This window comes from Anolis sagrei, chromosome 2 (genome assembly GCF_037176765.1).
Source record: "Anolis sagrei isolate rAnoSag1 chromosome 2, rAnoSag1.mat, whole genome shotgun sequence".
Taxonomy (NCBI): domain Eukaryota; kingdom Metazoa; phylum Chordata; class Lepidosauria; order Squamata; family Dactyloidae; genus Anolis; species Anolis sagrei.
This window is the reverse complement of record NC_090022.1, coordinates 95,971,892-95,999,703: the sequence shown is the minus strand read 5'-3', so window position 1 is coordinate 95,999,703 and position 27,812 is coordinate 95,971,892. Positions and strand designations below refer to the sequence as shown.

At 39.2% G+C, this 27,812-nt stretch overlaps 1 protein-coding gene across 6 annotated transcripts in view; it reads right to left on the bottom strand.

The window, feature by feature from the left end:
- ARHGAP26 (Rho GTPase activating protein 26) overlaps positions 1–27,812 on the bottom strand; it is a 284,817-nt gene that overhangs the window by 11,621 nt on the left and 245,384 nt on the right. For 2 of the 6 annotated variants that reach the window (XM_067463701.1, XM_060765179.2), the window contains exons 21-22: positions 17,523–17,633; positions 4,026–4,117 (exon numbers count right to left, since the gene is read on the bottom strand). The exons of 1 other annotated variant lie outside the window; for it this stretch is intronic. In XM_067463701.1, the coding sequence (XP_067319802.1) occupies positions 4,026–4,117; positions 17,523–17,633 (203 nt within the window). Of the gene's footprint in view, positions 1–2,844; positions 3,090–4,025; positions 4,118–17,522; positions 17,634–27,812 lie in introns of those variants that run through there. 3 more of the 6 variants (XM_060765182.2, XM_060765184.2, XM_060765183.2) reach the window with 3 other exon arrangements.

The following is a 27,812-nucleotide window of genomic DNA, read 5'->3' as shown; positions in this document are numbered from 1 at the left end:
GTCGAAAATTACTTAAAGACACAAACAACCGGGCCGGGCTGTGGTGCAGCTAGTTAGTAGCCAGCTACATTAAATTACTACTGTCCGAGATGTCATGAGTCCGAAGCCAGCCCGGGCCAGAGTAAGCTTCTGACCATTAATAATCTAGTTTGCTGTTGACCTATGCAGCCGGAAAGACAGCTGCGTCTGTCAAATAGGAAATTTAGGTACCACTTTATGCGGGGAGGCTAATTTAACTAATGTACGATGCCATAAAACCTTCCAGCAGCGTGCAGAAAAATGAGGAAGTACTCCATCAAAGGACTCGGTGACACAAGTGGACGGTGAAGCGGCTGCTCCCCCGTGGCCAGAAACGAGCATACCCTCATGAAGCCGGAAAAGCTGGAATGTTAAATTGCCTCTGTGTCTGTCTATTTATGTTGTATGTCTAAATGGCATTGAATGTTTGTCATGTATATGTGCATTGTAATCCACCCTGAGTCTCCTGCAGGGTGACAAGGGCGGAATATAAATACTGTAAACAAACAAACAAACAAACAAACAAACAAAAAGGGTATTTTTGCAATACTTTCCTCATGTTATATCCATATGAAAAAGCAAAGTTATGATGTTTTACAGTAGACTCTCTTCCTCTGCATAACCATGTGCAGGAGTGTTAATTGCATCCATTAAGAATTGCTGGTCTGGTTCATGAACAGAAGACAGAAGAGCCCATTTGTTGGTCTCCTTCCCCTTTCCCCACCACATTGGACAATATATGTGTGTTGCCTTTCCTCCATTTAGCCAAAAGAATGCAATCTTAGCTAAACAGCTGTGTTAGAAATTATTTTGTAGATGCTAAAAGTGGAAGGAACAAGGAAGAGGGGCCGACCAAGGGCAAGATGGATGAATGGCATCCTTGAAGTGAATGGATTGGCCTTGAAGGAGCTGGGGGTGGTGACGGCTGACAGGGAGCTCTGGCGTGGGCTGGTCCATGAGGTCACGAAGAGTTGGAAACCACTGAACGAATGAACAACAACAACAACAACAACAACAACAAAATTATAACATTTAACAATTATTTTTAGATAAATAAAAAGCCTTCTCCTTATAAACTAAGGAAAGGGAAGTTTCCCACAATTTGTTTTGCTTTCTAACTGAAAGCAAATGGCATTTGCAAAATGGAATGCACAAAAAAAAAAAACCAAAAAAAAAAAAACAAGACTTTTACACAGGATTAATGCTTGGGCAATATAGAAATACAACCAGGGATTTCATAACATGTGCCATTTTGATTATTTTCAGATGGGTTGATTTTCTTTAAATTGATATTGTGAGCCAAATGGAAAAGTTGCCTTGAGCTCAAAACCCAGCCTAAAAGAAAGTAGTCAGTCAACCAACCAACCAAGCCACCCACCCAGCTACCCATCGACCACTTTCCAAAACCACAGAATCTAAAATGAATGTTGTACATGCTTATTAGTAACATTTGGGGTTTTTAAACTGTCTTGTGCATCTATTTATTGCTGTATTTTAATTTGTTATTCCTGTCTCAATCAATAGGGAAAGGCAAGTGTTGTTTTGTTGTTGTTGTTGTTGTTGTTGTTGGGAATCTACTACTTCCCAGGTCCTGACAGTCATTCTTTAGGAAAAATGAAGCACATGATGCCAAGATCAGCACCCAAGAGAGGTCAAATAGAGGAAGTTGGTATGGGCAGGTTTGTGTTGCAGACAGATCTGGCTTTATTTGGTAGGCACTTGAAGGGCAAGAAGTGATAGCATCCATTTTCCAGTGATGGCCCTTCCTCCTGCCTTTCCCTTTTCTGAAGATAAGGGCTCTGGATGGGAAGAGATGGGGCAGCCTTGAAGTAGCCCATTTGTGTGCTGACTGCTATCCCTATGAAGCAAGATATGGCTTCACTGAATCAGGCAAGATGGCAGGGGAATTCTCTCTGTAGCAAAGGCCTCTTTGGGAGCCTGCTTTCCAGACATGGATCTGACATGGAGGGTAACTGAGGCTGACTCTTTCCTTTCCACTACAATGAAATTGAAAGGAAGAAGGCACCAGTGTGACAGAAAGCTGGGCATATGCACAGGAGAGGATTGTTGATGTGAATGTGGTGACAGTAGAAGCACCACTGACATGGCACACACACACAGCCCTCCTATTGTAGTGGTGAAGAAAGCAATGCATTTGCCAATCCTGGCCATTTTGTGATGAGGCAGGCACCTCATCGTATCTTATGGCAGGACTGATCCAGATAGGATTGAAGCTCATACTGACCATTATGTAAAAGATTTCCCCCTTTTCACTGTAAACCTATTTTTGGTTACCTCATGGAACCATGAATGGAAAATTTGATCCAGGCCTATTTTCAAGTAGGATAATTACTTTCCCCAAAAGTTTGAGATGAAAAGCTGAGACTAGATTTGTGAATATGCTTGCAAGAGGTAGACAAATGTGAGGGACACCAGGGCCAATTTTCTCTGTCTCTGAGACCTTTAAGGAATTCACATACTGTAAAAAAATAATTAAAAAAGAAGGAGGGAGACAGAGCCCAAAGTGGCTAGAAGTCCCTTTCAATTTTGAAAAATTACACAGTGTAATAGCATGTATGTGTGCTTTTAGAGGGATGCTTCAAACTATTTAAAAGTTGTTAACACTCTTGGAGGCTTCCAGCAAAGGTATTTATCACCATCACTTTCATCATCATCATCATCATCATCATCATCATCATCATCATCATCTCATGGAAGGGCTGTGCTACGACAAATAAATGATCTCCCCTCCTTTCTTTATTCATTTTAAGGGTAAACTGCCGACAGCAGTTTCAGTAACACAGCAAGAAAGCAGTTATCACACAGTTATTGTGGAAGAGGATGGGTAATTGATTTATTTTGGCAAGACATAGCTTGATTCTCACAAACTTCATGTTGTGCCTTGTCGACAGCAGCGTGGTTCAGGGTATGCAGGGAAAAGAAGGCAGTGAGCCTCTTTTGCAATATATTTTTCCACCTGACTAATGAGAAACAAACTTATATAGCTGGTTCCACTTCCCGCCTCTTAGGCAAGAGAACTGCATAATGCAGAAAAGCCTGTATGGTAAGCACTTAAAAAAAAAAAAGGAAAACCTAAATGAATAACCTTATTTGAACTCACATGTTTTTTCTTCTTGCTACAAACTGGTGTGTTTTTAAATGTTCTATTAATATCACTGTTTTAACATGCACTTTGTCACAGTACGCAACATTTAAGATCATGCTGTTACATTTAAGAACATGCCACATGCAATGAATCGTATGCATCCTATCTCTCTGCACTGATCTATTGATTTTTATCTAGTGACTACTGTTTCTTCAATATAAGCAACCTCAATTTCTTGCTTCCCTGCCTGTCTGAAACATAGGAGGGCTGGGTGAGTATGGGCCCTTCCACACAGCCCTATATCCCAGAATATCAAGGCAGAAAATCCCACAATATCTGCTTTGAACTGGGTTATCTGAGTCCACACTCAGATAATCTGGGATTTTCTGCCTTGATGTTCTGGGATATAGGGCTGTGTGGAAGAGCCCTAAGATGATCAAACATTCTGTCAGAAACTTCTATGCACGTCCTTCTCTTATTCATGAGTTTTCTGAACTCTCCTCCTCTGTTTTTCTCCCACTTTGGTCACTTCTTCACTCCTTCATCCCCAATGCTCCAAGGCCTGGTTTTTATTCTTAAATCTTAAAACCCAAAATCCATCTTGTAGCAATACCTTTACAGGGATGGCCAACAACAGTCATTTGATCTTTAATGTGCACCTCAAACACCAAAATTAGGAAAGGTTGAATCTGAACATTCTGCACAGTGCATTTCATGGCAATGTAATATAGTCACTGGAAGATCAAAAAAGTGTAATTCCCATTTTATCTTTCTTGTAAAGGACTATGCGTACACAATTCAATGTAAACCACAAGTTTTCAGCAAAACAAATCTGCCGTCCTTCAAGATCACAGTCTATGTTTTTTGCAGTATGTCAGGATGACCACACTCAGATACTCACCATTATCAAATACAGTGCCTGCAGTGAAAGAAAGCTCTGAGTCATGTTCTGCTTTACAAGCATACAAAGCTCTGGCTTTGCGAAATGGTGAACTGCGAGGGAAAAAAAAATAAAAATATAAAAATAACAATAATAGGCACAGAAACATTTGACAAAACTGCCAGATTGCAAAATAGAGGATTAAAGAATATCAGGTAGAAGAGAAAAATATGACAAGTGTTTTAGATTATTTAGATTGTGTGTATGTATGTGTGGAGGATGGGGGACACTTCCTCCTCTCCAAGTTACATTTCATCACCTCAGAAGTTTTGCTGAGCACAGCACTGAAGCATCTGGGATCAAAGTATGAACATGGTTGCCCAATAGGCTGAGCAACACTAAGTCAGAGGGTGCTGGCCAAATATGCAAAGGTGGGGGAAAGGGAATCATGTCTATATACTCAGCTTTGTGAGATGTTGATAAGAAACTTGAGGCAGAGACCTGGTTTCTGGGAGAGGCTGATATAGGCAAAGAAACCTTAAAACTTAGCTGCTTTGTGAATTAACACTGCATCTCTATCATTTTGCTGTGGCTGAATATTGCAAGGGAATAATAAAAGTAATGGACAACATGTCCTGCAAATGAACCGTAATTGAGTGAAAGGAATAGAACAAAAGCAAGATTATTAGAAGGGAAAGCTCTAACACAGCCAAAGGAAACAACTAGCTGGGTAAAGGGAACATTCTTACTGGTTAACTTTCTGTTATTCTTGTAAGCAGGAGAGCATTCAACTTGGTTAAGTTTCACGCCCAGCAAATGGAAAGGAGAGACTAGAAACATCTTTCCTGGAAAGCAAGGTTTCCTCCAAGGCGACTAAGCCATATCACAGGAAGAAACAGGAACTCAAAAACATATCCTAAAGCAGCTTAAAGAGCTCTCCCCTTAAAAAATGAACTACGCCAACATTTCTGCGGAGCACCAAAATAGAAACAAGATCTTTCTGAATGGGATACAGTGTATTTTCTCCCTATTTATTTATTTAAGGTACAATTAAGCTGCCGTTCTGATAACAATCAAAGTGGCATACATACAATTCATGAAATGAAATAGTAAACAGACACACCCATAATAATAAAACATTAAGAGCAGTATCAGAATCTATGCTAACATTCTTAAAAGCCAGGAAGAAGTGCCTTTATAGACTTCCTGAATGTAGAGTGAATACAGACCAGTCATAATTCCAAAAGGAGCAGATTTCAAGAATCCCTTTCCCCATATTTCTGAGAGACAGGGCTTCCATAAAACTGGGTAAATATAACTTTTTATTCTCCCCTTCAGTTTTGTCATAGATTTTTTTTAATTTGCACAAACTCTACTTTTAATACTTATTATTTTTGCCACTTCCCTTCCTTTTGATTAAATTTTGTATGTATCCCTGGTGTGTCCCTTTCCTAAAGTCCTAAACATTTCCAGATAGAACATGGAGCAGAGCTTCTACAGGTGAACTTAAGAAGTTTGTAAGTGACTATGTGAGAAAAGGGCTCTCATATCTGAGACACTATGGAGGGTGGGCTGATGCCATCTTGCATGTAAAAGGCACAGGCATTCCTAATGCATACATTCTCCCTTTCTCTCTTGGTAAGCCAGAAAAAAGTTTGGAATAATATTCCAGAGGTCACAAATGGTTATTGATGGTTATTGATAGTGTCTTTGTTTAATTCAATGTGTCAGATGAACTTTCAAAGCCAGGGCTGATCTTACCATTAGGCACAGTGAGCTCATTTCAGGCATTAGAGAGGATGTCAGCAAAAGAAGTTGTGGCAATGAAGTGATGTAAATCTGTACTGTAGGTATGAAAGTCTACCCCATGCTCCCTGTCTTCTCAGATGTAAGGAAGGCTACTGTACCATGGGCAGCATTCAAGCAAGAATCACTCAGCACTCCAACAGATTTAAGTACAGTTTATGGGCATTCTTCTAATCTTTGTATTCAGGCAACAGCTATGTCTAATCCATGAGAACACAATATTACAGGGACTATTTTTGTCTACCTGAACCTGGCAACACTCTAGGCCTTGGACACTGTTCCCACCTAGCTTGTTTTCCAAGGTTAGTGAAATCTGTAAGCAGAACAGGATATTCTTAGCATTTTCATTCAAGTCCTGTAACTTTTTCTCATCTCTTGTCTCAGACAGGATTTAGAGGTTTGCCAAATAACTGCTGGCCAGAAAAACATGACACCTGGATTTAGAGTAGAAATTTATGTCAAACGTTGCACCTGGCTAACAGATTAGATCTTAGTAATAAATGTAATACTACCATTACCTTGTCAAGCCATTGCAAGAAAGGCCGCAAATCTTATAGTTTTTGTTAATAAAAGCAAACAGAGTAAACATAGAACAAAGATGATTTGCCCCTTGCCCTCTTCAATTGTTCTAGTCTCTTGGTATCTTCACTGAATCGCTTTAAGTCCCTTGTTGGGAGATGGGGCGGGGTATAAATAAAGCTTTGTTATTGAGTCAATAGGAAAAAAATGCCTTTTAATTTAATATGTACCACAAGAGTGTTTCAGTATTGTCCAGTTTGACAGTACCTAGGGTGGATTTGGATCTAGGCTCACCTACTTGCAATACTATCTTTTAATAGAGAGCAGGGACTAGACAAACAGTCTCACAGAAGGAAGAACTCCCTCTGCTGGTTTTAGAGCAACTGGATGTGATGGAATCATAGAGTTGGAAGAGACCCTAAGGGTTATCTATTCCAACTCAATTCGTTCACACAGGAATACATAATTAGCATTCTCAAAAGATGGCTATCCAGCATCTGTTTAAAACCCTCAAGAAAAAGAGATGCCACCACACTCTGAGGCAATGTATTCCATTGTCAAACAACTCTTAATGTTAAAAGGTTATTCCTGACATTAAGAGTTGTTTGACAGAAGGAAACCATTTACTATTTAAATTGTTTCTTATGAACCATTTAAAAGGTTAATGGTTCAGGAAAAAAAGCTAATCATCTCTGGTAGCTGCCTAGAAACCAATCTCCCTCCTTCCTTACTTAAAGTCCTGGAATTTGTTGGGAAGACAGAATGGGAAACTTGCTCACAGTCAAAGATGCTACTTGGCCTAAGAAAAATCTGTCCTCAGTCTAGAGCAGTGGATGTCAAAATAAGTCTTGCACATACTCTTGGTTCTGTTTTAGAAATCTTTTCCTCAGGGATAGGAGAAGGAAGCATGAAACATTCTTCCTCCTCATTGCTTCTGGTTCTTTGGTTCTGTGGCAACTGCTGGTCTCTGGTGTAACATCTCCCAAACCCTTCTGGTTACAAAAGTCAGAATGAGGGATACCACACTTGGATAAATACCTGGAATGGAGGAGAGGTAGCCATCTACTGAACCCATGTTTCCCTTCCAGAAAAGAAAACGAAAACACCAGAATGACCCTGAAGGCTGAAGAACCTTTTCCCCCATTTATGATGGCTGGAGTACTGATCTAGGTCAAGCAGACATTCATGGAAACTCAAATACCCTGAAAATAAAGAGGTACAGAGGTTGTGGCGCCAGCCAATGTACTCAACTCTTTCAATTAATCAGATTAAACTGCAAAAATGTAGATTCTTGGCATTTTCCTGGGATGGACAAACACTTCTGCAGTTCTCTAACATGAGAGGGAGCGCTGGAGTGGTGACTGATTAGTTTTATGGCAAGTTATTCCTGCCAATTTGGAATAGAGAAAGTAGTGAAGAGGCCAACTGTTCTGGCTTTAGAAACAGAGCCCCTCTGCTTTGGGGTTCTGCTTTCCTTTCCTTCTGTGTCCTTTGGGACAGTTCCATGAAGACTTCCCTGCCTTCCATTTCCTAGGAGCATCCAGCTTTCTCCCACCCTACCTTATCTCCTTATGTGGGCTGGCACCACAGCTTCTATTTCCATGCTATTTTAAGGGTATTTGAGTTTCAATGAAGGTCCACTTGAACCAATTCAGTACTCCAACTGTCATACGTTCTTCAACCTCTAGGTTCACTCCAGAGTCTTCTTTTTCGTTTTTGGGTAGGCAGCATGGAGTTCTCTAGACAAGGTTCATCATTGGGAACATAAAGGAATTCATTCTCTCTTCATAAGAGTCAATAAAGCAGTTTAACAAAAAAACTATACCTTAAAGGGGGCATTATGGGTTGGTAATTCAGTTTTTGAAAATATGACTGATTTATTTCCTTTGTTTTCTATGTTGTACTTTATTTGTCCCATCTTTTTAAAAGACATCTTTTGTCTTTTTTCATTTCTTTTTTCATCTTGCAGGTATTTGCATTAGTTCCTTTTTGCACTGACACATTGAAAATTTAGTTTCTGAATTTGAGCTCTTTAGGTTCTTTAAAAATTCTTAAGTAAGAAGTGCTTAAAAAGAAAAAAAAAACCATCATCTGGGCAGCAGGATAATTGATATCTGAAAATGTGACTCAGGTTTTTTGCATTTCATCCTGATCCAGATCAGGAGATTGACACCAGATACTTGTTAAAGTGCTCCAAATCTCCAGCTGTTAACTTTTAACCAAACAGACCCTCCAGCGGATTAGTGCTTGAAAGAAATAGAAGGCCAATACAATTGCATGATTACATGAAATCAAAACAGTTCTAGCATAGTTTTTTGGATAGTGTGTTATCTGCAATGGGACAATTTTGTCTGATAAGCCAAGGCCATATGAATAGCATGAATGGACTTATAAGAGTGATCTCTCGGAGCCAAATTCCCAGCTTTTCCCAGGTCAAACCAGATGTGATGTGAAGTACATACATGCATTTAAAATTTCCAGACGCGTAACCACATTTGTCTGTTTCAGCAGAAATAACCAAGAAAAGAATACATTTTTCATCATCTTAATGACTAACAAGCTTAATTGGTACAGCTTTGATAGACTACCACTCACTGAGAGCTACTGAATTCTGTGGGTGCTTGTGTGAAATAAAAATATTTAGACTTTAAAGTGCATTTTCAGAAAATGCAGGTAGTATCTGTGAGGAGGTATACAGATGCAAAGCAGAATTATTCAGATTGGAGCAGGTGGCTTCCCTAATGAAAATCGCTTTTTTGAAGATGCTTTTTGCATTAGAAGAAATTTTCCATAGAAGACAATGGTTGATTTCCCCCCAATGTAAACAGCTCTGGAGGAGTTATTTTGATCAGAACTACAGCAGAGAAGCAAAGAATTACATTTCTTTCCTTTCCTTCTGTCAGTCTGAAAACCATACACCCCACATAGTGAATACTATTTCAGTGTTATAGTCGGTGTCCTTAGATGCAAAGACACAATTAATACAATCTTAGTTTGGGGTCCTTAGATGTGGATTCTCTAAACTTGGGAAAAACAATGAAACAAGTCAAAACTAATCACATAATCTTTTTGTGATCACATTTACACACACACAAGATGTATCAGTATTTTTCCTACCAGGAACTTGTGAAGGACCTATTTAAACTTTCCACAAACTGAAAGAAGTGTGATGGCTTAATCCGCACAATTACTCACATGCGTGTCATGCTTGTACAAAACAGGGAATGTAATATCATTAATGAATGGCACGAAATTGGGAAAGTGCCATGAGACCATAGCCTCTCCTAGTCCCCAAGGGAAGAGAGGGTGGGATATATATAAATCATCATCATCATCTTCATCATCATTAATTAAACATGTGTCTTTAGAAAATTTGGAAATCCAAACTGAAGAAATAGCAGAAGAATAACTTCCTCCTTATGACCCTAACCAGGAAATTCACGTGCTTCATACACATCTACGAAACCCTCCAACATTTCACAAATGAAAACCAAGACATGTGTGGTCAAGCAACAGCAAGGTGCACTCTAGATGGAGATAGTTATTAATCAGGAAGAATGCAAGTTGGAAAAAACATCAGCAGTTTGATTTTTCCTGAGCCTACGGGGAAGAGCAATATTCTGCTCTCTTCCACCCTTTCTCTGCCCCTGAGTTAAATGAATGTAAACTGCACTTGCAATTTCAGCTCAGTTTGCAGCGACTGAAATAAACTGAGGACAAAGGGGGAAAGCAGGAGAATGAGAGGCAACCTGGAACAGGACTGTCTCTGCCAAGTTGGGATAGTTGGAAGGAAATTTAAAATGTCCCCAGTGTGACATTCCCAGGTAAACAGGTATTGGATTGCAGCCCCAGGTTGTGAAACTGAGGTGAACATCAGTGTTTTAACAGGGTGTCATTTGTAAGGAAAGTCAAGGTACTTTCTTTTGAAAAGTCCTACATCAGCCATACAACAAAAGCTACATTTACATAATATTTTCTGTTCACTCCAAAAAGTTTCACGTGATATCTTTTCTCCAACCTACCATTGCTTCTGATAGAAACTCAATCTAGGATTCAGATTTGAAGAACTGGATTATGGTTAATCCTACTATTCATAGTATTTTTGGTGTAGTTGTTCACCAGACATGCATACCTCAGTTCAGCAATTGGGCTTTCCTTGGTTCACTTCAGACTGATGCAGATCCAGATCCCAAATGAAATTCAGAAAAATGTCTATGCTATCCAATTATCAGCTAATTATTATTTGCAATGGACAAAGACAGCCATACATCCTACCCTGATTTTTCTTCAGTGTGTACATTTAGATACATGGAAGTTAACCAGCAAATGCAGAAATACTACATGTAAAATATTTAAATTCCAATCAGTTTCTTTTTGAAATTAATTCCCATGAACCCTATAGACTTCTCACAAAGCTCTCCTCCATATGAACTTTCACAGCCTCTTTTTTCCCTGACTCACATTCAGAATTCAGAATTTTACTTTAGACCACTGCTATTCGTTATATTTCATGTATTCAGTTCAACCAAGTGGTGTGTCTTGGTGTGGAATAAACCACAAATGAAAATCACAAAGACATGCATACCCCTAAACCTAACTTAGTTTAGCATATCCATAAACTCAACTGTAAATTACGAAGAGGAGGCAATGGGAAGGAGTAGTGTTTCACAGGCAAAAGAGAAAGCTACTGAGCTTCTGCTATTCAGGAAATCCTGTGACTGTTTATTATTAGGAACTGGGTAGGGTTGGGGAATGAATCCAGAGGGAGTGAAACACAGGCCAATACAGTGCATGACGGGTTAGGAAAAGAAGTTGAACAGCAGTTTGGCAGAGAATCCCTATCATGTGATGCATTTCTGGACACCCAGTTTCTTTCCTTTGTTTTGCTCTCTATGCACGCCTGCAGCTGCAGTGCCCTTCTTTCTTTGCACTGCAGTGCCCTTCAAAGCTGAGCTTGGATTATCAAGGACCTAAATGAGCCCTGGATATTTCTGATCACTCTTGTTCTTAAAAAAAAATGCCTCTGAGCATGGCACGTGGCCAGGAAAGCACTCAGTCGAGTTCTGCCCATGTGACCTTGTACTGTCTAATGATGAGCAAGAGTCGTCGTCATCCCCCCCCCCCCCCACACACACACACACAACCCAAATACAGTATCCTCTGACAGATGTAACTTTGATTACATTACATTGCTCTCTAACCCAGAAGGAAAGAAGTAAGAAAGTGAGAAAGAATTCCTAGGGAAATTACAGAGAGCATCTAATCAGAATCATGCTTGAAGATAATTGGGGGGGGGGGGAGGACCTTGCTGCCTAACGCTCGACTCACCCACAGTTCCAAGCAGTTTTTAGCTTATTGCCTTCCTAAGGGGAAAATGGATATTGACATTTTGTCACATAGTGATATATCTCCCATAAATAGTGTCAGGTTTAGAGACCACCTAGAACATCCAGCTGATAACCCAAAGTAAACCAATAATGACTAGTAGTGAAATAGATTCTGTACATGCTCAGAAGTGGTAGTGTAATGTAACAGGAGACGACAGAGGTCCACATCATTGGAATTCTTCCCTAGAGCAAGATCAATGAAGTTGTCCCCCAAAGAATCAAGATAAATGAACTCTCTGTGGCCTGAAGAGAGGATGAGGTTATAAGTGTGCTGCATGACACATTGGATAGCTCAAATGTGGTTCAGGACAACAGTGAAGCAATGGTGGGTGCCATTTGCTGGTCAGGGGATGCCTGGGGCTTTCAACTGGTGGGAACTACCACTCAATGAGTTTAAATGTCATCTGAGATCACTGGCTGGTGCTCCCCACACCTTGGCCAGAATGAAGTTGGGGGGCGGGGGATATTTCAGGCAATAGCAGGGGTTCCACCCTGCCTCCTTCTGTGTTTATTTGGTCACATGTATGCAAATACTGTCACAACTTTATAGGTGTAAATGGCATGGACTCTGGATCTGTTAAGACCAGTGTTTCTCAGGCACTGGAAATGTAAGGGGTTCCCCTTTTCAGACCCAGTGTTTGTGGCATGGAGCTAGTCTTGTCCACTTTTGGGCAGATGCTTCTTCTGCACTTCCTGATGAGAGTTCATAAGTCAATAGGCAGGTTGCTTGAAGCCTGGATCCAGATTCATCTGTGTGCCAATCGTATCTATTGCTCTAAACACATCAAATTGCAGTCTTTTGTATTTAATCATTTGTGTCTGTATGCTATGTAGCTATGCAAAGCATTATTTGCACTGAACATGCAATGCGATTTGCACATCTTATTATTCTTTGTGCTAAATTATCATAGAGCAAGCCAGAGAACGAGGGAAATAATCAAGTAGAGCAAATGACATTTCCTTTCTTTGATAGTTATCCTACATGACATTTGAAGGGTATTTGAAAAAAAAAATCTTTTCAGTATTACTTGTGTCTCTAATGAAAATCTAAATACTGCTTTTCAGATGTCTGAATGCCCCTTCTTAAAGCTCAGTGTGGTTTACAAGCTAAACTAATGCTGTCACAAGTAAGCATCACTGAGATCAATGAAATGCATTTCAAGGCAACTGTGCCTAGGAGGCATTGCAGTTATATTTAATTTGTGTTTTGTTTTCTTTATCATAGAATGAAGGGAATATCTATGAATCAAGTGGGCATGATTACAGAGCCTCCTTGGTGATACAGCTATAGGAGACATCAAATTGAACTCCTGGATTTCAAAATATACCACCACACCATTCCTTAGGGGAACAGGCATTGAAATTTGAGTGGATTCTGGTTGCCCGATGCAGCACTGCATGTGATCAGCAACCTAGAGAAATGGCAGATAGGGGATTACAAATATGAAGACATATATTACATACACATTTCCATTAGCTATCACTGGGCTTTTTGCCATGGTTGTTTATTACAAAAGTTAAGTCCCTGTTCATTGGGGTTTTATGATAAGGCGCACCTAACTCCAGGTGTATGCAGTAGAAAATGTAAGACTATTATATAATGAAATACATTTTGAATAGTATAGATAAGCCTGAGGCTTCATTACAAAAAGCTGACAAGATTGACTCCATTTATTGCAGCAATAAGAGTTGGAAGGCAACTTAAATAACATTTAACACAATATATTTAATTTGTTTCATGTATGTTTTACAATCCTTGGAATGTTTGCCTTCAAAGAGCAAGCAAGGCAGTTCTCAGTGAACAGATGGGAAACCAAGGTTGAGATAAGCTCCCCAGGGCCACTCACCCAACCCTTGCTGGGATCTGAATCCAAACTATGAGATACAGAGTAAACAAGGCTGCAAAACATGAATATTACAGGAAGTGTTCGATGGGTTCATAACCTCGGCAACTTATTCTTCCTGATTAGAGTCATCACAATATGAACAATCCCAAGGCTTGACTTGATCAGAAGACTGTCATAGGCCAGAGCTCAACTGAGGCTTACTTTCCTGGCCTTTAGCATAGATAGCAAACATTGAAATCAGAAAGTAGCAGTCACATAATTGGAGTAAGATCAGAAACACTGGGTGAGTGGGTGAAACTCAGCTTTGATAGTGTATTCGCATCAACTGAACAGATTTCACCAGTACTGCAAGTTTGCAGGGATGGAGAGCAGATCTGGTCTGGCAAATAATCTATTAGGGTGGTTCCAGACAGCCCTTTATCCCACAAACATCCGAGTTAAAAAACGCAGATGTTTGTGGGGGACTGTCCGCACCCACGCCAAAAAGCACACACTTTCGGGCAAGGTTGTCCAGATGCTCTCTCGGGACTAGCTCGAGAGAACATCCAGAGCCCCTCCCCCCAAGCCCCCAGACCCCTTAGAAAAATATTTCCACAATTTACCGGGCTTATTTAGCCCAGTAAATTGAGGGAATGATGTCTGGACTGCAGTATTGTGTAATCCAGCCCCAGAAGCACTGGATTTATCCCGTGCCTTCCAAGAAACACGGAATAAATCCACTAACAAATTAATTTGGCACAAATCTGGGTTTTCCTAGTTTGTGCCGAATTAATGCAAGGCTGTCCAGAACGTCTTCTGGACAGCCCCTTTTTTATTGCAGAAGTTTTCGCAATAAAGAGGCTGTTTAACAGGCCCTTAGTTAGTTTGATTCCTAATGTACTGAATAGCTATGGTCAGGCAAATAACTCCACAGCTGGTCCACTCTCCAGCCTTTCCTGGACCTAATCAAAGCAGTTTATGAGTAGTAACTTCACAAATACTGTAAAGCAATCTACATGGGCAGATTTTGAGGATTACTCAGAAACTGTAGCTAGTGCAAAACACTGCACCTAGGCTGCTGACCAGCACATTACATAGAAATCATAACATGCTGGCTCCCAATTTGCTCGTAGTCTGAATACAGGTGCTCGTCTTCAAAGTCTTTGTGGCTTCAGTACTTGAGGAGACACCTCTATCTATATATACAGAGCAGGATATAGCTTTTAAAAATAATAAAGTAGTTGCAATCAGCTAATTACTTGCAATTCGCTCCTTTCCTTAAAAACAAAGATACAACGGTTGTAACTTCACAAAGGATAACTTCTATCCCTATCCCAATGCCACTGGGATACTTAATGTGATTTCTAAAGGTACTAAATGAGGTGGGAGCATCTCTAAATGACAGAGGTAGAATGGTGCATAGATCAAGAGCTGGCTCATGCCATGCCTCATGCTGCTGCCTCATGCTTTGTGGTAGGAGCCAAGCTGAGGATGAGGGGAATGGGAAGATACTGAGTTTTGTATCACAGGCAAATGGCCCCTACTAAATAAAACCTAAGTTAAAAGGAACAATTTTGCTACTTTTGAGAAATATAGAAACGAAGAGTTACTTTTAAAATCTCTAACTAATTATAATGGTAAATATTCATTACCCATCTTAGATGAGGCTGGAACTAAAATTAATTGTTTGTAATAGAAGAATCCAAGTTCAGGATCCTAATATACAGAGCATTGATTTACTACTGGTGCTCTTTGAGATCTAATCTATCAATACAGAAGCCTCCACTCTTGGATTTCCACTGGAGCATGGTCAATGGGAACCATCACAATACCCAGTAGAAAAGGGTAGAGAATATGGATTTCGTATTCATCCATCTTAGTTCCATCTCTCTATCTCTGTATCCTTCCCCTTTCTTGGACAGGGAAAACTAAACTACTATGTGTCCAAGCAAGGGCAACTTCTATGGTTCAAGCAAGGTCGGATTACTGCAATATGCTCCTATGGAGATACTCTTAAGGCTGGTCCAGAAACTGCAGTTGGTGCAGAATATTACTATCTGGCTTTTATTTTTTTGGTGGGGCGGCCTCTTGGTAATACTCTGCTGAAACTGCATGTCTCTTCGCTACTAAACAACTCAGAACATGGTTATCTGGGAAATTTCATTTCACCACTTTAAATTTCAACCACTGAGATAGATAGTTGGGAAAGGCCTTCCTGGTGCCACACAGTCCCATTGTTTGAAGCAGGGCATGTAATATGGTGAAACCTATGATATATAATCTTCTCTCATTGTAACTCAAGGTGATCCATCTTTTTTTGTTTTGTTTCCAAAATGTAGTTATTCAAGCAAACTTCCTCTGTTTACCCAAACCTTAATTTAATGTCTCGAACTTTATAAAGGGTTGGTTTGTATATAGTCAACCCCAACACATCTCCGGGTTTAACTTCTGCACGTTTTATTATTTGTAGATTTGATTAATATAGTCTCTAGAGCAACTTCTAGGTCCTCAAATGTGATTCTATGGTCAATTTCCAATGGACATTGACTATAAAACTGTACCAGAGGAATTGACTTTTCAAGAGAGAATGCCTCTCTATACATCCCTAGGTCCTTCAACACAGATCTGCAATCAACTTCACCAGGAACTGGGCAAGGAGTTGCATTAGAAAACATTAGAATTCCTAGAGATGGATTCTGTCAGGTAAAAAAATTAGTGTTTTCTAATTTGTTTTCCCCACATATGGAAGAGGTCCTGAACCCATAACCTAAGAGAACGTAGAGGGCTGACTGTATTTGTGTATGTTAAAGGTTTTTAGTGATATAAGTCATTTTGTAATTCTTAAATCTAAATGGCAAATAAAGAAGTAAACATGTATCTTTATGACATTTTGCATTTCTTGCTATTAGTCGTCTTCAGCAGAGATGTAAACTGGGCTCCATTTTGGTTACCTTCCTTCCTCATTTACTAGTACACACATGGCAAAGGAGTACCAACCTTTTTCTCACACATTTTGCATGCTTGAACATCTTTTAGGAATATTTTCATGGATTAAAATGACAGTAAATCCAACATTTAAGTTCACAAGAAAATCTAGGAACAATGTTTTTGCCATGGACAAGACAATTGTCCTCAAAATATAAACTAGGTTGCCAATCAGTAGAAGGACCCATCCCATTTGAATAGATGGTACCACCTTTGGGAACTAACAGAGGATAGATTTGCACTGTGGTTGCTGTGATGTGGACAAGCATTTAAAAGCTGTCAAGAATGTAATAAAAATCACTGGTCTTTTGCAGGTTAGTTCATTTGTTTGGCTTAATTGTCCTTCATTTTAGCAGGTGCATTGGCTTTTGAATCCGCACAGTGTGTCAGTTTCGAAGAAATCCATATCAGATGTATAATTTCTTAAGTTATAAATATAACAAATAACATGTGGTGTTCAAACAACTTGAACGCTCTATATAGTTATTTTCATTGGCACAACTGAATGTGTGGGAAGGAAATTTGGACGGAAGGCTTTTTAAAAATTGCACAGACTTTTCCTGCAATTTTAGATACTTGGAAATGATAATGAAAACCTCCCTGTTGCAGAGATGAATTTTGTGAGTCTCCAGAAAAGCCAATCATTAAGCAAAAGTAAAGCAGAAATCCAACTGTACGTATTCAAAAACCAATAGATCTCATAGCTGAAAGGAATGCTCCAAAAAGGTGAGGTCGTGCAGCTGGGATAACTAGAAAGCTAAGGAAAACAGTGCTTAGGCAATTCAAACCATACTCTTCTAAGGGTCACAGTGTTTTTTTTCCCTCTGTGTTGATCTTGGATAGCAACTATGGGATGGTGCAGTCTAGAAACTAAAGCAAGCTGGGCCAGAGTGAGGACTTCTGAGAAAGGCAGGGGAAAGGCATGTAAACTGAAAACATAAAAGCAGCAGTGCAGCAAAATCAAGCAAAACAAAACCCTCAAACCTGCAACAGACCTGATGGGGGATGAGTCGCTGGACGTAGAGGAGGTGGGCATAGGACTGGATGGTGCGGAGAACATAGGCCAGGACGGTGAAAGGGGTGACGTTGGACTTGGATTCTGAGGGCTGCAAGACAGAACCGGGTAACTCATCAAGACACAGCAAGGCACAACACAGACAGATACACACACACACTTAAGGCAAGATCTCACCATCATGGATCACAACACAAGAAAAAAAACCCAAAACAGAAAAATTTGGAACTTAGGGAAACATTCCAATGAGAGGTATGCTTCTTTGAACTCATCCTGCCATCTTTGTGCCTTTGTTGCAATAAGTAACAACATTTCAGACTGTTGCTATCTCTTATGGATTGTTTGTGTTTTCTCCTCATCACCTACCTTTTCTGTTTCAAATATTTCTGGATTGCAAGAAATTACTGGTCACTTTTCTCAACCTTGACCAGAATAGACCATCTCACTTTGTTTCAAGCTGTTAAGCAGTTGTTCACTGGGTCACATTTTTCTGACATATTTTGTATGCTTGAAAATCTTTTAGGAATATTTTCATGGATTAATCCATAGCACATGAACACAATTTCTTGTTTACACTTACAATTAAATGAGTCTTGTTCACTGGAAACCAACTTGAGCTTGTCATCAAGGGACTGCGAAGGGCTATTGCTTCTACTTTAAATGGAATGCGAGTAATGTCAAATATTATACCTCCATCCTTATAAGCTGCACAAAAATATCAAGTAAAGCCCATCTACCATGAAGAATGATTGATGTGAAAAGTAGAAACTGTACAATTTACACGCCTTCTGTGACATTACAATCGTGATAATACAATGAGCTTCTCATACTGGAGGCAGAAACCCAGACTTAAGACTAATAATAACATGTCACTGAAGGTATTTCTACCAATAAGCCAATGGATGTATTCTTCACTATTTGTTGATAAACGTGCTGATACCTATATGTCAGAAGTAAAAAAAAAGTTTGCACTCCCAATCTGGGCATTCTGAAGTGCTTTCAGTTGGTAGTTGGATTAATTCAATGACAACTCTATTATCTTCAAGACTGATGCCCAAAATATTGTATACAGTGGTGTGTGTGTGTGTGTGTGTGTGTGTGTGTGACATCCCCCTCCAAGTGCCATTTCAGACATTAAAGATCCCTCATCATTTAGATATTGCTTTCCCCCAATATTAAGACTCAAGGAGGTATATAGAATAGCTAAATCAGAAAAAAAATCACAGAAAAACATCAGTAATGCATATGTTAACATTATTTTTAAAAGTGATTAAAATGTATAGAATCAACATAAAGCATTTATTAAAAGATAAAATGTTTTAAAAAACCACAACACAAATAAACAATTAAATCCCATTGCAATCAATTCCTAAATACCTGCTAGAATAGCAAAATGTTTATTTTATTTACCATATTTATATCCCGCTTTTCTCACCCCGGAGGGGACTCAAGACAGCCTTACAACAGGCAGCAATTTGATGCCACACACACATATATCAAATAAATAATTACAATTAAAAGCAGAATTATTAAAATCCACAATTAAAATCATGCCAACCAAAACATAATCCAGATCCATGTCGGATCTGTGTGATGAGGCAGAAATCCTACCCTCCCTAGAGAGCTATTCCAGTATGAGAGTAGCAACTGAGAAGGTCCATCCAAAGTCCCCAAGAAGCCAGTGAGATGAAACTATTTCATACAGCTTTGCAGCTAAAATCAACAGGCTACATTTGCTCCATTTTTCCAGTTTGGATTTTGAGTCTTTATAAAGATTAGTATGCCTTCCCACACCCGTGAACTCTTGGTGCAGTGTTCTGTTCTTGACACTCATCTGTGCTACTTTTTATCTCTGCAGGTAAGCCAAGCATCTGAGCTATCTTAACATACCACTTTGTTTTTGCATAATGGAAAAGACATCAGTTAAGCTGTAGCTCCTTAGAAAATTCCCCACTGAGAAAATGCACACAGGGGTAAACAGATCAACTGAAAGCAGTGTCTCAGGAAAGGGTCATGTTTTTAGGGAAAGAAAAGAAACCTTTTATGTGGAAAACTGGAAGTTTGAAATATTTTCCTTTTTATTGAAAGCCTAAAACTTGCTCATAAAATGAGTATAACACAGTTACCTCTTCACCCTCACCACTTGAGATTACCTCTTTTAGGAGTTTTCAGATATATAAGACAGGCTGAACAGTCTTCTACACTGAGGCTGAACAGATAACCTTCCAAAGTCAGTTGTGAAGAAGCACGGAAATAAGGCTCTCTTCACATTAAGCAAAACTTACCCTTTTTAGCATTAAATACTCATAAGCATGTTTTATTAACAAAAGGAAAACAATATGTATGTCAGACCTGAAAATACATTCCAGAAATCCTCAATGAGAATCAAAAGTAATGTGGAAAAATTTTGAAAGCCTCTTTAAAAGTGCAGAATAGTCACTTCTAACCCTGAACTGAACCGGCAAACTGTTTTAATGTATATTTATAACTGTTTTAATTTATGCTAATTGTGTTTTATGCTATGTTATTATATTGTATCGGCATTGAATGGTGCCTGTTGGCAACTGTCCTGTGTCCCTCTTCGGAGGTTGAGAAGGATGGGATAAAAATGTTACAAATAAATAAATAAACAAGCCAGATCAGATAAATTGTTCATCTAACACAGTATTTTCTACAAAGCTGGGCAACTTGTGATGCTCTAGAAAGGAAACCATATTGGATAGAGTTGATAGGAGTTGTAGCTCAGAGGGGTGCAGAATTTTCACTTCTAACCTTGAACTGTCAATGGCTCTCCAAGTTTTTTTTTTGTCCCACCTGGATATATCACACATAGTTGCCTCAGTTGGAAGGAAAATGCCAACACATTGAGCAATTCAGTATTACTTAAGCTCTTGGTTTGCATTACATAAAATGGGATCTAGGAAATACTAATCATGATTTAAACTGTTACAGAAAAAAATGAACTAGTGTTTCCTCTGGTTATATTTGCATGCAGAAATTCAACATTAACAAATCCAAATAATTTTACAAACTTATTACATAACTTGCAACTTGCTCATAGAAATCAAGTGAGCAAGAAAAATAGAGAGTATGTCCATACTACTGAACCTCGCCATTTAATTTTACCTGGGCAGCCAAACTAGCTATGTGCCCCCTTTTCAAAACTAAGAAAGCCTATGCTCTAAAAGACAGCATCTCAAACTATCTGATAAAGGAATTACATTCCCCCCAGTATACTAGGGACCATGGCTAAATGTGTGCCCAAGGGCTAAATGTGTTTCTTTATTTCGTTGAAACATGCCAGGAACAGATATAAATCTTCTACTGAAATATTGAAATTGTTCTGAAACACTATACTGAAATCTTCTATTGAAATGTACTGAACACTATATACCTATATTTAGGCTCCTTGGAAATTTCCCTTCTTAATGCCACAACTCTCTGCCACCATGGCCAGGGTTGCGCTTCAAACAACTTTGCAAGAATTTTTTTTACTAAATTAGAATGTAGGCTTTATGCCAGTGGCTCTCGGTCTTTTCTTTTTGGACTTCAAATCATTGCCCTACTAACCACGCTGGCTGGAACATCTCAAAACTGAAGCTTAAATCATCTGGAGGTGATATTGACTGTACTGAGAAAGCAATCAGCAAAATGCATTTATGGGCAATTCAGCAAGTGCATCCTGGTGCATTAATATAGAATACATTCAAATCAAAAGTTTTGACCAACTTCATATAAATAGAAAAAAAAACTCAAATAAAATTTTACAAATATTGCATGCTCCATGTTAACAGTGACTTGAAACTAAAGTCTTCTTTCTTATCACAGTTCTTGGTCTAGCTTGCATTCAAATATTTAGCTGTGAAAGCAATATGTAAATATGCACAAAAGATTGGGTATTCATTTCTGGATAATGTTTAACCTACTAAATCCTTATCTCATGAAAATCAGCCATTACTTAGAAACACATTTCGGTTAAAGATCTCTCCACCCACATACACCTTGGGTTTTCTTTATATTAAACTAAATCATTATTAGAGATGAAGGTAATGATATATAGAGCACACCTGTACTGTTCACACTTAACCATTTAGTAGTCTTTCTTTCTCAGTAGGAAGATCAGAATGACCAAAACTCATATTCAAACTATTAGTTATTCACAAAATGGGCTGTTTCTTATAATATAGCAACCAAAATTGCCTCTATGGGAAAACAGTTCCCAGGCCCTATCATATGACCTGTCTCCTTACCACACTACCAGTCACTAGGAAGGTCTGTTGATGACAAATTAGAGCTAATCCTTTCACTGCACAAAATAGCAACCGCCATATGGCACCACTTACGAGCTGACGAGCCTAAAATGTGTTGCTGTTATGTGCCTTCAAGTCAACTCCAATTTATGGTGACCATATAGTAAGGTTTTCTTGTCAAGAGTTTTTCAGAGAAGGTTTGCCATTACCATGCTTTGAAGCTGAGAGAGTGTGACTTGTCCAAGGTCACCTAAATGGTTCAAACCCTATTTCCTGGTGCCTTACTCCAACACTCAAACCACTTGCACTATGGTGGACATTTGTCTAAAGCAGTACAGCAACACCTGGGGATCAGGTCTCCGGGGGGGGGGGGGGGGTGTCGCGAGGAGGTGTCAGAGGGGTTGCCAAAGACTACCAGAAAACACAGTATTTTCTGTTGGTCATGGGGGTTCTGTGTGCCAAGTTTGGTTCAATTCCATTGTTGGTGGAGTTCAGAATGCTCTTTGATTGTAGGTGAACTATAAATCCCAGCAACTACAACTCCCAAATGTCAAGCACTTTTTCCCCCAAACTCTACCAGTGTTCCCATTTGGGCATATTGAGTATTCGTGCCAAGTTCGGTCCACATCCATCATTGTTTGAGTCCTCAGTGCTCTCAGGAAGTAGGTGAACTACAACTCCAACACTCAAGGTCAATGCCCACCAAACCCTTTCAGTATTTTCTCTCGGTCATGTGAGTCCTGTGTGCCAAGTCTGGTTTCATTCCATCATTGTTGGAGTTCAGAATGCTCTTTGATTGTATGTGAACTATACATCCTAGCAACTACAACTCCCAAATGACAAAATCAATTCCCCTAACCCCACCAGTATTACTTTACTCTCTTTATTACTCTCTGGGCATATAGGGTATTTGTGCCAAATTTGGTTCAGTGAATGAAAATACATCCTGCGTATCAGGTGATGAATCATAACAGTAATAATAATAATAATATGATGAATCATAACAGTAATAATAATAATAATAAATATAATAATATACTTAATTTATATATTGCCATATCTCCGCAAAGGGACTAAAAATTACTACAGCAGCAATGAAAATAATGTTATGGTTGGGGGTCACCACAACATGAGGGACTGAATTAAGGGGTCACAGCATTAGGAAGATTGAGAAAAACTGCATGTTGATCTCTATCTCCATTTTTAAAAACTTCTCCCTATTAACAACTTTTTGATATTTCAGTGCTGTTCCTGTCAGCACTCACTTCTTTCCTCCTCCTTTCTCCTTACAGGCCTCTGCATCATTTCCATTCTGCCATTTAGTCTTGCTGGCTTTGGTGAGCCAGGTCATTTAAATGATTGTGGCGAAATACTAGTGCATTAATCATCTATTTAAATGGCAGTGTGGGCAAGGAAGTGGGAAGAGAAGGGAGATGAAGAAGGAGATGCTACTGCGGGTATGGGGGGGGGGTCGGAACTACTAAAATGTCAATGTCCCCCTCCAAAGTGGGCAAAGCAGTGGCCTTCGAGCAACATACATTTTGCGGATATTTATTTGCAGTGGGCATCTATTCTCTTAAATGTTGATAATATTCAAGGCTAAAATTCAGAGACAACATTCTCTAGACCTTCAGTGGAGCTAGGCTTTTTCCATAAACTTTCAACTTAACAAAAAAAAATTGCAAGCAGGAATGGCATTGCTTTGCACTTTAAATCTAGATGTCTTTTTATTTTGACTTACACGGAAACTAAAACCAAAGTTGGTGCCACGGTTTCAGATGCATGTGCCTTACCCTTGCTTCAAATAAAATAAAAAGTTGAATGTATAAGGAGTTAATGGCTCCAGTTTTCTTGTGGGAAAATATCTCCATAATAAGAATCAGCATCATTATTTGGCACCAAGAGAACATTCTTGGCCAGATTAGAATAGTTTTTAACGGTGTCAATCAATGGAGGAGGGGGAAATTGGAAGATGGAGAATTTTTCCAGCTAAAATAAAGTCCAGGTTTATTTCAGAAAGACACTAAAAAATGATTGAAACAAATTTCGTGTTGACAGAATTTAGAGTGCTGTTCGGAGAAAAATAAAAAATAGGACTGCACTGAATTTTCACAGCCGAAATATATTTGCAATGAAAGTAGTAGTAGAGACAAAAGATCTCCTTCTCATCAGAGCTGGGCTTTCTGAGGTCCTACAAAGCCTTGACGATGCTGTGTGTTACTATAAAAATACATTCAATAAGATGTAGTTATATGACAACAGCAATTTAAGCTAACTCAAAGCAAAAAATAATCAATATTTTGAGCACCTTCTTCTTACTTTGAATTAGCCAAATCTGAAGGCTACTGTACTTGTTCCTAGAAGTAAAAAGGTGCTTTGAAAAAAAGGAAGATGTAAAGATTTTCATTCTGAAGCACCACGACAATATGACTACTTAAATGCCAGAAATTAGAAAGAGACATTTCACTATATGTGCGAGGATGAAAGAACCAGGCAGAATATGAATGTACAGTGAATTTTTATCCCTTTCAACTTCCCTCAAAACTTCACAGCATACAATTAGAACTGTGAAGTGGAAAGCTTGTTAAAATGAAAACCTGTCTGTTTCCAAAGAATTACCTCAATTACTGATATACAGATATAAGTTTGTGCATTTATGAGAAGTGAATAAAGGGGGGGGGGGGGAATGACAAACCACCAGTATTTCCTTTTCCCGTAACACAGAGCAGCACTGCCTTCTGCCCACATGCACCTTTATTTTACAAAGCACAGGACTGACAGCCATAAACAGAGAAGGGCTGAAGCCACAATCATGCCTCTATGGGATCGTTGGTCATGCTTTCCGTTTGGTACTGAACAAACGGACAGCAGAGGGTTTTATAAACCTCTTGACTGGTCATCATGATGACAGTTCCTGCTCTGAATCAAATAAGACTCAAGCGGAGAAGGGAGGGACTTGTCTCACTCGCAACTGGCCTTGTGATTAGTAACTATGAAAAAAGTTCAACTGCCTCCAACAAAAGCTCTATATAAAGGGAGAAAGAAGCAGACCAGTTTTCTTCAGTCCTCAGTCTGGGCAAAGAGTTTGAAAAACAGTCGGGGTCTGGTTTTACTTGGGTGAGTTTTCAGAGAATGCACAACACTGTTTGAGACTCCTGTGAAAAGTGAAGAAAGAACCTTCCCTACAGACCAGATAACTGAATATAGGGGTTGACTCTTCAACAAGAGGCAGAAATAATAAACGTCTCCCTATCAAAGTCCCATTAATACCCTGCAAATTCTGAGCAAATTAGAGATGAGTTTCACAAGAGATTATATCCTTCCCAATAAACCTGCCCAAATTATCAGGGGAGGTCTTAGTCTTGGTCTATACATATCCTCTATATGGGGCAGAGACAATGAGAAAACAGAGGATGGATGACCATCTCTAAGAAATGCTTTAGTTGTGCATTGTTGCATGGCAATGGTTTGGACTAGGTATAACAACAACAACTTTATTTTTGAACCCCGCTTCCATTTCCCTAAAGGGACTTGGGGCGGCTTACATGGGGATGAGCCTGATCAACATAGTTAAAATATAGCACAGAAATACATAAACAACAGCATCAAAACAGAATAAAACAACAACATTCTAACAAAATAAAAAAGCATGATGATTCTTGGAATTTTTTCCCTGGCTTCAGAATTCCCTGATGATGGGCTGGACATGCTGTTGCCTTTCTGTAGGCAGGCAAAGGCATTTTTTCCCTGAGATAGACCCAGGAATGTGGTCAGGGAGTGCCTTTCCAAACGAGAATTGCGCTTCTCCATGAAAGTTTCCATCAGCCAAACTGATAACATTGCAGAGAAAGAGATGATGGAAATTATCCACCCCTTGCACTGTTTGTTACATTAACTGTGTTCACATTCTCTTGGTAATTTTCCCTGCCCATTTCCTTGGGATACCTAAATTGTCTTTCTAAATTGCCAACTAAAGGTTTACATTACTGAGATAATAGAAATTTGGGGATTGAAAGGAAATTTCATGGGAGGGGCAGAGTTCCTATATGAGTGGGCAATGCTTTCATTTTGATGTCTACACTACCCATATTGCTGTTTGGCTTTTGACAGTTGAGCTGTGTTCTCATTGAAGGGTATGGAAGTTGGGGAGTTCTTTCTTTTTGACTAGTGTACTTTTCATTGTATTGTAATTACTGTTTAATTCTGTTTATGTTTATTTTTTATTCTTAGCAGCCTTGTGTGCCACCTTTTTTTTACCCAAAGGCAGGAAAACCACTTGAGAATCAATGTGAATGGATGAATGCCATGTCATGCCATGTCATGTTATGCTATAAATACTTCTTGCTCTGATTTAACAGTAAAGTGCAAGAGGATTACACTGGATTCCCCACATGCAGTACAGTTAACTGGGTAGTGAACAACATCAGCCAGAACATGAAGAGCTCATGGGATTCAATGCACTGTAAGGATTCTCATCTTCTGATTCTCAGGTACTGTAGAGTCTCACTTATCCAATATAAATGGGCCAGCAGAACGTTGGATAAACAAAAATGTTGGATAATAAGGAGGGATTAGGGAAAAGCCGATTAACCGTCAAATTACGATTTTACAAATCAAGCACCAAAAGACAAATCAAGCACCAAAAGATTTTACATCAAATCAACAGAAAAAAAACAGTTCAATACACAGTAATATTATGTAGTAATTACTGTATTTACTAATTTAGCACCAAAACATTGCAATGTATTGAAACAGCTGTGGATCTGGGTGGGAGGCAGACTGCCTTTGATAATACAGAATGTTGGATGAGAGAAGGTTGGATAAGTGAGACTCTACTATATTAACTGACACCTAAACTCATATTTTTTAAAGAATAAAGGAAGCAAACAGTCTCTCTATCTTGGAGAATGACACACATTTCCTGTATGTGCTAACTAACTACAAGTACATGTAATCCTTTAGAAAGGCAGTATGTACACAAGTCCTCGGGAATTCCTGATTAGGTTAGCTCTTTCATGCACTAGCTTTTTCACACGATCTTTTGCAAGTGATATTCTGGGGTCAGAAAGATACAAACTTTATACCACAAGCTTATAAATGTGGGAGGCATCCACTCCCCAGTGGACCCTGGAAAGCAATGGTTTGCTGTGACTTGTCCCTGGACCAAAAAGTCATGTTGCCCTTCCAGGCCAATGACCTACATTCAGTCCCTCCCCCCCCCCCCCCAACTTTTTCCACAATAGATCTGTTCTACTAAGTCCATGAATCCATTCACATGAATAATTCGCTAATTTCATTTTCTAGCAGAGGTAAAACTCAGCACATTTACTTATCAGCGTGGGTGAGGGTGGCAGGGATGCACAGGTGCAACTGTTGAAGTGCAGAATTTAATTTAGTTCCTTCTAAAAAATACTCTGAGTCTGCGGTTTCTGGAGGAGGGAGCAGCATATGCGGACAGAAGTGTTTGGGATACTGATTGACAAAAAGTCAAATTAAATTAAATGTGACAAGAGTGTGGACTCATTGCCTCTGCTACAGCAACATCAAAGCGCTGTTGTAGATTCTGAATGTGCAAAAAAGTACATTGTGGGTTAAATATCTTCCTTGAGTACATTAAGGCTATCTTCATTGTTTAAGGACATATGAAGAGCCTTAATGAATCACTCAAGGTCCTGTGAAGCCTGTATCTTGTTTCCAACAGTAGTTACGTCCTTGACCCCAGTAAGGTCAGAGATCATGAAGGTAATGCCCCACTACCCTTACTGTTTGCTTCCTAGACTCTAATATAAGGTATATCAAAGCAGTTACACAAAAATATCTGGTAGCAAAAGCCAGAAGAATATGCTTTAAAAACATTTTTGCAGCTGTAAACTTACCCCACTTCTCCATTACCCTACTGACTATAGATCATAGAATCACAGAGTTGGAAGAGACCTCATGGGCCATCCAGTCCAACCCCCTGCCAAGAAACAGGAAAACCGCATTCAAAGCACCCCCAACAGATGGCCATCCAGCATCTG